Genomic DNA, 11,000 nt, shown 5'->3' on the forward strand with positions numbered 1-11,000 from the left:
TGTGTAGCTCTGTTGACTGAGAGATTGTCAGTACGTAAGGGGACCCAGAGGTATCTATCCAATGGACCAAGTTTCAGCTCAACCAAGCAGATGTCAAAAACAGTGGTCCTGCTGTTGCCTGCTTTCCCAGAGGTCTAAACCAAGGAGCCCTCTGGGTGATGGGCATTAAGGGGCTTTCAAAACCACAAAGCTTCATAGAAAACCCAGACCTCCCAGTCCATCCCCCTCTCTAACTCCCCTCCCGCTGTGTGACCCTCAATCACTCCTGCTTCCATCACTTCCTCAAACAAACCAAGCTCCTTCCCACCGCAGGGCCTTTGCACTTACTGTTCCTCCTGCCTCATTGCTTTCTCCAGGTCTTCACCAGCCTCCCCCTCCTTGTCACCGAGTCTCAGATCCTGGTTCTCTCCTCCAGGATCTTTCCTGACCACTCCATCTCCATCAGCACCCTCAGTCCATTCCTCTCCACCACGTCTTCCTGCCTTACTTCCCTTGTGGTGCCTAACGCAATCTGACATAATCTTGCTCATTATTTGCTTATGGGCCTAGAAAAGTGCCTGGAGAATGGTGACTCTCAACAAATACGTGCTGAATGGATGAACCAATACATATATGAATAAAAGAATGGGAAATCTTGCAAAAAAATTTTGTAATACGGTTCCAGGAACCTCTATTCAAAACTACCCCCTCCTTTCGGTTAACAAGGGCAGAGAGCACAGAAATAACACTGTGGTTGGTAACAACCAGCCGGCAGTTATATACACACACATGGCTGGGCATGGTTCCAAAGCTAAAAAGGCACTAATTGCTTTTCTATAAGGAGGCAGAAGCACAGCCCCTCCGTGTCCTTTAGTCCTGATGGTCTGCATTATCATATCTGTTACCATGTTAATTGTTCCTGTCTCACACAGCCAGTTTGGGCCTCATTCTGCCTATGTCTGGGATGGTGGACAGGTTCCTATGCAGAGACCAGAGGGACTGGGGGAGTGTGTGTATGTGTGCTTGTGGCAGTGTGTATGTGTATGTGTGTGTGTGTGTGTGTCTGTGTGTCCACGTGTGCGTGCATGTGTGTGTAAAAGCAGTGACACTTTGGGAAGGGTTAACTCCCGGCCAGGCTATGCTCAGGGCCCCAGGGCTGGCCCAGAAGCGGGAGGGGTGAGCCTGGAAGGTGGAGCAGGCTTGGCTTGCATTGGCTGCCTTTTCCAAGACAGGAGTGCAAATGCTTGCCCAGCTGGCCTGAGCGTAGTGAACTCAAGTCCCCTGGAGGAATGGCTGGAAAAGCCCACACCTGGAGGACCCTCCCTCCCTGCCCCTCCACGGCAGGTCGCATCTGGGAGACGCTCGGGTCCTCAGAGGCATGAGTGACAGTGAGCAATTCACCGGCTCGCCAGCACTGGGTGGAGAGCAGCAGGCAAGGATGGATGCGGTCGTAGACAGCTTCCTCGTGAATGGGAGCAACATCACCCTGCCCTGCGAACTAGGCAAAACCGTCCAAAGAGGCGGCAGAGACTCTCCTTTTAATTCAGAAAACTCGAACGGAGAGGGAGAGATCAGCAAAAGGCGAGGCTGGCAGAGAGAGCAGGACCACGTCTCCCTGAGGCAGGGCTGGGAAAAGTCGTCTGGGCAGAAGTTTGGCTAAGAGATCAGAAAGCAGAATGGAGTCAGATATTCGCTGTTGCCCGCAGTCAGGAGAGTGGGGATTAACGGCCAGGACTTGGGGGAACAAAAGCAGTGGGAGGAGGCGCTGAGCGAGAGCAAGCGAGCGAGTGTAGACGCTCCAACTTACAAGCGTCACAGAAAAGGTGCTGTCAGGAGCCAGCTGTCCCCTTTTCTTGGGGCAGATCCGGCGTGAAGAAGTGATTAACGCTCAGCGGCTCAGAAAGAAAGCCATCCCTTCTCCCTGGCGAGCTTTATTCTTAAGAAAAAGTGGTTCCCTGAGTGATCCTTGCACAAACCAACCTTTAGGAAGCAGCAGAATCACTCTGCTCGCCTCCCCCCCCTCCCCCCAGGTTGTCTCTGCAGAACATTGTCAGTATGGAGATCCTTGGGTTCAATGATCACAACCCTGTGTGTGTGTGGAGTGGGGGGCGGTGGGGATCAGGAGGAAATAAGCGTTGACTTCATGTGCTGAGGTTTTAACATTCTGCCCTGATCACCTCCACCTCTCCGGCTTGTCCCTGCTCCCCCCTGCAGAGTGGCAGCCGGCAGTGCAGATCCTCTTGTATTCCCTGATATTCCTGCTCAGCCTGCTGGGGAACACCCTGGTCATCACGGTGCTGATTCGGAACAAGAGGATGAGGACCGTCACCAACATCTTCCTGCTGTCCCTGGCCGTCAGCGACCTCATGCTCTGCCTCTTCTGCATGCCTTTCAACCTCATCCCCAACCTGCTCAAGGATTTCATCTTCGGCAGCGCCGTCTGCAAGACCACCGCCTACTTCATGGGTGAGTGGCTGTGGGGCGTGGGGGGGACCATCTCTGGCGCTCGCCCCCGACCCCACTGGGCCTCAGAGCTTCCCAAACCCCTGACAGCCTCAGTGAGCAGCCCTGCTGAGTGTGAAAGACAGAACAGCCGGCTGTGCGGGCTGTGTGCGAGGTCACAGGTGCTGGCTTCAGGGGGGCTCGGGCCTCACCACTCCCCAGAAGGCCCTCCCAGGTGTATGTTTCAGAGGTCAGTTTCTCGGAGTGGGATAAGTTGATAAGAAGCCACGGCAGAGGTTCGTTTTGCTTGTTTCTGTTAGAAAAAGAGGTGCAAGCTGCTCCGTCACTTTCTGGAAGCTGTTGATTGTAGCCTGAGCTCTACCCAGCCCCAGGCATGGTTTGGGGTGGCGAGGAGGGGGAGGATGGTTCTTGCCTTTGCTGCTCTGACTTTGCCAGGGAACAGGGGCTGTGTGAAACCCCGGTCATCACAGCGCTGGGTGCCCTGCTCAGGACTCACTTCCCAGTCGGTTCCCCAGAAAGTGCGGCCTCTACATCTAGACGATGAGTTGAATTTGCTCGTGGGGGCTGTGGGGTCACTAAGTTGACCCTGAGATATGCAGCTCCATGCCTGTGCCAATCAAAATGTCGATGAGGAGGAGCAGGATAAAAGTCACAAGAGCTAATATTTTTGTAGTACTTGTTATGCACCTGATGTTATGCTAAGTGCTTTTACTTCCATGATCTCATTTTATAAACCAAACACCCTAAGCACAGTTAATTTTCGCTGTCCCCCAGAAGAGGGAGCAGAGGCACAGAGAGGTTAATAATGGGCCCAAGGACACACAGGCGGTGAGTCGCAGAGCTGGGATTTGAACCCGGATCAGCAGGCACCGCAGGGGTATGAGCACACTGCCCGCTGCTGTGGCTCTCCTGGAGCTGCACTGAGACATGTCTCTCCGTCCCCTTGTCTGCACAGCTGCCTTGTCCCTGGCCTGTTCTGAGCTCTAGTTTGGAGGAAGAGGAGAGGTGGGAAATGGACAGTCTTCCATGACCGGAAGCTTTAAAAGCCTGGGTTTCTCCCCACTGAGGAAGCGGGATCCAGCACTAAGGAGAGTTTGAGGAATTCCTGGCCTGTGTGGCATAGACCAATGCCCAGGAAAGTGCCGTGGGTGTCCAAGTCCTCGAAAACAAAAATAGGCTGCTTTACCCTCAGAGCAATTGAACAATGAAGGAATCATGATAACTAGCATCCCATGGCCCTTTAGGCTTATGGTAATATTATTTAAGAATCTTAAGCCAGAATACATAAAAGGAAATCTAAAATTTGCTAAGCGCCACAAAATGGTTCATTTTACGTTATGTGACTTGCGCCTCAATCAATAATGTCTTTAAACATAGCTAAAATGAAAAGCAAGATAATGCTGCAAGTGCTTGCAATAGTGTAATGGTTTTGTGGGACTTGTGATTTCAGTCACTACAAATCTCCCCTTCATTTCAGTTCCCTTCAGTGCTATTGCTGGCAGCCAACAGGCATCCAACTCCTACTATCTGTCGTCAAAAAGGGAGGGCAGGTCTACAGTCGCTGTGGCCCCGTCACGCTGAGGAGTTGGGGCTATCCTCTCTACTCCAAATGTCATCGCCACCTTAGATCCAGGGAAGCGCAGCAAAGCCGGTCTCAGAAGATGAGTTTTTATTTCATGGTTATTACAGTTTTCTTTAAGTCTCTAAGAAATACTACGTATATTCTCCCTAGAAAAGGACCATTTTTATACAGGGTCTCAGAGGAATAATTTATGTCCTCAGGCTAAGAACCTCTGCTACCAAACTCAGATAAAGTCTTAGGTTTAGTATATCACTGTAAGATATAATCAGAAGAAGTGACAGAATTCATGGGTGAAGAATGGAGGGAACTTTCAGGGGATACAACATTATAATAAAGTAGGCGCACACAAAACACCAAAGTTAAGGGAAATTAAGATTTTTTGACTCTACTTCCATACATCATCTTACATGAGTTGTTTTGATGTCTTTCTCGATTATGTTACATACTTATTCTACAGAATACAGAAAAACAAAACATACAAAAAAGCAAGAAGAACAAGAAGGAAAATGCTAGACTTCCATGCAGAGAAACCTGCAGTGACAGGATGGAATTTTTCCTCTTCACCTTTTTTATTATGGGTGGGGTTTATTTCCAACAAACTACATTTTGAAATTTAGAATGTTTCACTCCTATAAATAGTCTGTACTAGAAATTTTCAGAAAGAGTTTTAATGCCCTTAGCTCAGTGACCTTTTGGGGTCACAGTCCTTGAGAATCCGGGTGATCAGGTCAACTTCACTAGGCAGATGGTGCTCAATATGAGAGCTTTTCTGTGAGTCACTCCAAAGTCTCCTCTATGGCGCAGGAACATGTTTCGTTCGCCTGGTTATTAATTAATGAGCACAGTCATCCTGAGAAAAAGTGAGGTTGTAATCAAGGTCCGAGGTACTTATCTGAGCATTTGGCAATAAGGTGTATTTGCAAATACATTTCTTTACTTGCTTCCTTCGATCGTTTTTGGAACGAAGCTGGGAATAGAACATTTTTCAAAGAAAACATATACATATATGAGATTGCTTTACTCTCGGAGCAATTTCCTTTGATAGCAAACCCGTGCAGAGCAGATATGCTTAAGCGAATGTGCAAATAAACGTTGGATTTCAGAGCCGACAAAACCGACCGCTTTGTTCCTCCCCAGGCACGTCTGTGAGTGTATCCACTTTTAATCTGGTCGCCATATCTCTGGAGAGATACGGTGCGATTTGCAAACCCTTGCAGTCCCGGGTCTGGCAGACGAAATCCCACGCTTTGAAGGTGATCGCCGCTACCTGGTGCCTCTCCTTTACCATCATGACTCCGTACCCAGTTTATAGCAACTTGGTGCCTTTTACCAAAAACAACAACCAGACGGCGAACATGTGCCGCTTCTTACTGCCAAGTGACGTGATGCAGCAGTTCTGGTAAGGTTACCAGGTGTCCATTTGTTTGGCACAACTATTGAAGTTTTTATAAAAACTTGGATGTATTGTCCAGAGTGCCTGGGGTGGGGGGCGGGGGCGTCAGTTTCCTGAAAACATTTGGAGGAGAATCATTCTAACCTCTTTCTAGGACAATAGTGATAGCAGACACGCAGTGCTCTGTTTTAAATGCCATGTGTATGTTAATTCGATTGATCCCCTCAAAACCTCGGTACTGTTATTGTCCCCATTTTACAGATGAGGAAACAGCCGCAGAGAGATTAAGTAAACTGTTCAGTCCTCAGCCTAGCTGAGCCAGGGCCTCTGTGCTTGTCCACTGTGCAGTGTGTTTCCGGATCGCCTAGTGGGGGTTCAGGCTTGATGATCAGGCGGCTATGATTCTCTAAGAATGAAAGATAGAGTGAGGATGAGTCTTAGACCCCATGTGGTTTTCTTAGAGCTGCAGGGATGATACTTGCACAGAGCACTTGACTGCAAATAAAAAGGCAAGATTCCAAACCTGTTTCCTGGGTGACGTGGGACAAGTTTACGTAAGCTCTCTGAGGTAGAAGTTCTTTATCTCTACCAGGGTTTCGTGATACAGATCTTTTTTATCTACCTCATCGGGCGGCTGTCAGATTCCAATAAGAGTATGTGTATAAAACTGTCATTAAATATCTTTCAAAAGGCTACACAAATGCAGTGTATTATGCTTACTAATTCAAAGCATGTTTTACAAGCAGGGAGCTAGACATTTAAAAATGCTCAGAACTGAGATAATCTGCTTTCTTTGCCTTCCTTTTTTTTTTTCATTTCAACTCAGTAACACACACACACACACACACACACACAAGAATTATGTTGCAAATGAGAGGGACTTGAAAAGAAATCTTATCAAAACATGTCCAATTGAAATGAGAAATGGCCCGGCCACCATGAGCCTCTGACAATTTTATGGCCTTGTCACGTAACCTTACACATGCCAGGCTGCAGTGACTGAGGGGCCAGACTCATAAAAGAGGAGGCCATGACATTCAGGAAGCAAACTTGTTTAGAGAAAGCACAGCTGTGCCCACCAGGCACCCAAGTGGGCACACCCCGTGCCAATGTGCCACAGCCAGCCAGAATGCCATATTTTGCAAAACAAAGTAGGCTTGCCATGATCCCTACCTGTGCTGGTGATGATTCAGTTGTCACAAAGTCAACAGATGGCATAGTGATATGCTTAAGATCACAGGTTCTAGAATCATATTACTTGGGTTCGAATCCCACCTTTGCCACTAGCTGTGTGACTTGAGACACGTTATTTAAGTCTCAGTTTCCTTACTGTAAAGTAGGCCTTATAATACTCCCTACCTCAAAGATTATGATGGGATTAAATGTAATAATAGCTATAGAAAATGCTTACCTAGTGTGTAACACATTTAATAAGTCCTCGATGAATGTAAGCTCTTGGGTTTGTTTTGTTATTGTTGTCGGTTTTGTTTTTTTGGTAACAGCTTTAGTAAAATAAAATTCACATATTCTTTTTTTTTAAGCTCTCATTTTATATGTAGACTTGTCTCAGGCACAAAACATTTCCAATTTAACAAGTCCTTCTTAAGAGACTTTATCAGAAAAAAAAGAAAAGAAGTAAATAACTTCTAATGACTGAACCTCCAGGCATGGAATTTCCAAGGCTATGAAATGCTGGTAACGACTGTGTTTGCTCAGACTAGATTGAATAGAGATGAACCCTATCGATTTCGTCCCATCTGCGTTGGAAATACTGGATTGCCGGTTATTGGATTTCTTTTTATTTCATTAGGCACACGTTCCTGTTGCTCATCCTCTTTCTTATTCCTGGAATTGTGATGATGGTGGCGTATGGATTAATCTCTTTGGAACTTTACCAAGGAATAAAATTTGATGCTAGCCAGAAGAAGTCTGCTCGAGGTAACTGTCTTGTAGCTGTATGTTTATGCCAAAAGATCACACAGCCTGGTCTCTGTAACTTAACGAGACATCCCATGGTCAGTCTCAAGATGAGCATCTCTGGTTCCTCATCTGAGCAATGGGGAAATCATCCCTCTCCCAAGGGCGCTGAGTGGAATAACAGGAGATAACACACACAGGCCCCAATGGAAAGCCGTGGCCCATGTGTCCCAGACTTTCTGTAATGTCGTATTCAAACGGACCCCCTTCAGTCACTAAAGCTCACTGTAACCCCAGTCCTCCAGCCTGTCCCCTCCCTTCACTGTCCCATAGCAGTTGCCACCAGGCCTCACCCTGTCCCCATCCATTACAACCCACTATGCACTGGAATTCACCCCAACACCTTTGCTGTCATAACTTTTCCCCTTGCTCACTCCACCTCTTCGCCTCGCTCTTTCCTTCGTGTGTGACTTGGTCTCTCCGGCCTCTTTGGTTTTCGTTGATTGTTGCTCACTGTCTAGATTCCTCATATAAAAGCCGTCTGGAGGCTTAGCAAGTGAGCAACAACCTTTCCATCAAGGAGCCGGGGAAAAGACAAGAGTGTGAATATTCATTCTTCAATCATTTTTAAAAATATATTTTTATTGACTCAGAGAGGAAGGAAGAGGGAGAAAGAGATAGAAGCACCACTGATGACAGAGAATCATTGGAAAGAGAGAGAGAAACATCAATGATGAGAGAGATCATTGATAGGCTGTCTCCTGCACGCTCCCCACTGGGGATTGAGCCCACAACCCAGGCATGTGCCCTGACCAGGAATCCAACTGTGACCTCCTGGTTCATAGGTCAATGCTCAACTACTGAGCCATGCCGGCCCTGCCTCTTCAGTTGTTTTTAAGCCTTAGAATCTACCTATATAAAATGCTGTTTTATTTTGTATATTATGTACTAGTATGTCATATATCGCATACGTTGTTGTATTAGTTTTAAGTGGCTTCTCATTGGTAGGAAAAGGTAGTATAGATCAATGCTGGCCCATGTTGCCTGCCCCATCCTTCCGTTCAAGTTTGATTGGCCCCCTTGTTGGAGGGGGTGCTGGGCCGCTGGGCGGCCTGGCCCGACCTGGGCAATAAGCAGTGTCCTTGCCCACGCAGAGAGGAAGGCGAGCACCGGCAGCAGCAGCGGCAGGTACGAGGACAGCGACGGCTGCTACCTGCAGAGGCTGCAGCCCCGCCGGCAGCTGGAGCTGCAGCGCCTGTCCATCGCCAGCGGCCGCGGGGCCAGCCGCATCCGCAGCAGCAGCTCCGCCACCAACCTGCTGGCCAAGAAGCGGGTGATCCGCATGCTCATGGTCATCGTGGCGCTCTTCTTCCTGTGCTGGATGCCCATCTTCAGCGCCAACGCCTGGCGTGCCTACGACCCGGCCTCAGCCGAGCGCCAGCTCTCCGGGACGCCCATCTCCTTCATCCTCCTGCTGTCCTACACGTCCTCCTGCGTCAACCCCATCATCTACTGCTTCATGAACAAGCGCTTCCGCCTGGGCTTCCTGGCCACCTTCCCCTGCTGCCCGCACCCGGGGCCCCCGGGGGCGCGGGGAGATGCGGGGGAGGAGGAGGGCAGAACCACGGGTGCATCTCTGTCCAGGTACTCCTACAGCCACATGGGGGGCAACGCCCCCTGAGGGCAGAAGGAAGGAGGGGTGCTGAGGGAGGGAGAGAAGAAGAAAGCAGGAGCCAACAGGAGGCAGGCAGTGAGAGAGAAGGGAGGCTCCATTCCAGGGGGAACTAGCCGTGGTTGCTCCTCATCCTGCCTCCTGGTGCTGGGATGGGGCCCTGGCTTGTTTTCTTGAGTTCCAGGCAGGACATTTTCCCTACCATCCTCAGGAGGAAACCTCGGCAGGCGGGGCACTGAGTCCAGCAGGGTTCATGCTGCCAATGTAATTGCCAGCACACGTTCCACCTGCGGGGGGAGGGGCCTCCTGAGCTTTAGAAGGTTCTAGGCTATCGAAGGTGGGCTCTCACTCATGTGACACACTTCTACCCTCTGCTGATGAGGAGTTGGGGTGGCTGCTTTGCCCCTGGGGAGTCTATCCCTCATGTGTGTGCTCTAGTCACCCCCTCATCGTGACCACAGAAGGGAAGAGGAAGCAACCCCTCCCCTGGCTATTTTCTGTAGTAAGAGAGCAGTGTGACTTTATCTTCTTGAGGTCTGTCTAGGACGTGCAGAGACGTAAGTGTGTGCCGTCATCAGAATAGCACAAGAAACTGTCTCAGAGTCGGATTTTGGAATTCCTGTTTCCCAAATGAACAGAGAATACCAGGGAAAGCAGCTGGGTCAAATGGTACTCTGCGATAGGCATGGTGAGTGCCAGAAGGCGCGTAGAATTTTTGTCCACGTTAATGCTATCTATTGCTTGACTCCACTTTCATATGGTGATAGTAAGCCCCGTGGCTTCTTTGCCTCAAATTAATTTTTACTACTCATCTGGCACTTCCTCTGTTCCAGAAAGACCTCCAGGTTACGAAGGAGAGTTGTACGCTCCGCACGCCTGGCCCAGCGTGGAGACACGCGTAGTCGGGCCCAGAATAAAAACTGGCATCCTTGGACTCCGTTAACAAAATAGCTTTTGAATTCGAAGCTGCCTATGCCTTTAAGTGCAATCTACCCATTTGCTAATAATTGTATTGATTTTACGTACATGTGTAAACTGAACATATATGTTCTTTATATATAAGTATATTCTTTGGTGTGTGTTTAAAAAAGAAAAAGTATATGGATGCTGGAATTCAGCAGTGTTATAATTTTACATTTCTGTGCAACAGTTGGAGTTTTGTGTGATCATCTTGTCTTTGCAAAATCAGTGTTGAAATCTCTCTCCTCCAATTTACAAATCTCAAAAGATAAAGATGTGAGCTCTACATTTAGATAACAAAAAATGCCTTTCTAGACTAGAATGTGTCAGTCCAGCCTACCAGCACTTCTTTCTTTTGGGGGTGTAGGGGCCACACTGTCCTGTCTGCTTAAATAAATTAACAGGCATTTTTGACTAAAACAAGTTTACATGCTAGCGTAGGTAAAACAAAACAAAACACAAACAAGCTATAGCTTCCATGGTCCCGAGCATCTAACAAGTGAGCTTTTACTTTTTCTTGTTTTCATGGGGCCTGACATGTTACTTCTTAGCACACAAGGGCCAGTGGTTTCAATTATTGAAAAAAAAAATCACCGTGGAAGAGAGAAAGGGGAGGAGAATGGCAAGAAGTGATAATGAATGGGGGTAGGGACGTTGTCTAATTTAAGAAGATAGGGGGTGGTCACATACTAACGGACAAGAAATTGGAGGATGTAACTATTTATCATAGGAGACTTTTCGAGTCAGATGTTCATTTTTTCAATTCCTCAGACTGCAATAGAATGTTAATATTCATAACCAGTCATCTCAAAGATTTCAAAGTAAAAATTCAGCTGCTAAAATGGTAATTATAAAAGGAGTAAGAAATTGAAAATGTCTACAATATTTGAGTAAACCCTACAAAATCTACAATTTTTCTATTCCCCTCTGACAGTGTTAGCATATAAATGAAGATAAATGAGGCCCCCCATTCTTGGGAAACTCTGGAATTTCCAACGGTGTAATAACCTAAGAATAGGTAGCTAGATTTAGCA

General features: G+C 47.7%; 1 protein-coding gene across 1 annotated transcript; it reads left to right on the plus strand.

The window, feature by feature from the left end:
- Positions 1-1,097: 1,097 nt before the first annotated feature.
- Positions 1,098-10,546, plus strand: CCKAR (cholecystokinin A receptor). The gene is made up of 5 exons (XM_015568688.1): positions 1,098-1,489; positions 2,133-2,445; positions 5,162-5,423; positions 7,228-7,355; positions 8,489-10,546. Exons 1-5 carry the CDS (start codon positions 1,358-1,360, stop codon positions 9,013-9,015), a joined length of 1,362 nt encoding a protein of 453 aa, XP_015424174.1. The 5' UTR covers positions 1,098-1,357; the 3' UTR covers positions 9,016-10,546.
- Positions 10,547-11,000: the final 454 nt, after the last annotated feature.

The sequence above is a fragment of the Myotis davidii genome, unplaced genomic scaffold (assembly GCF_000327345.1).
Source record: "Myotis davidii unplaced genomic scaffold, ASM32734v1 scaffold743, whole genome shotgun sequence".
Taxonomy (NCBI): domain Eukaryota; kingdom Metazoa; phylum Chordata; class Mammalia; order Chiroptera; family Vespertilionidae; genus Myotis; species Myotis davidii.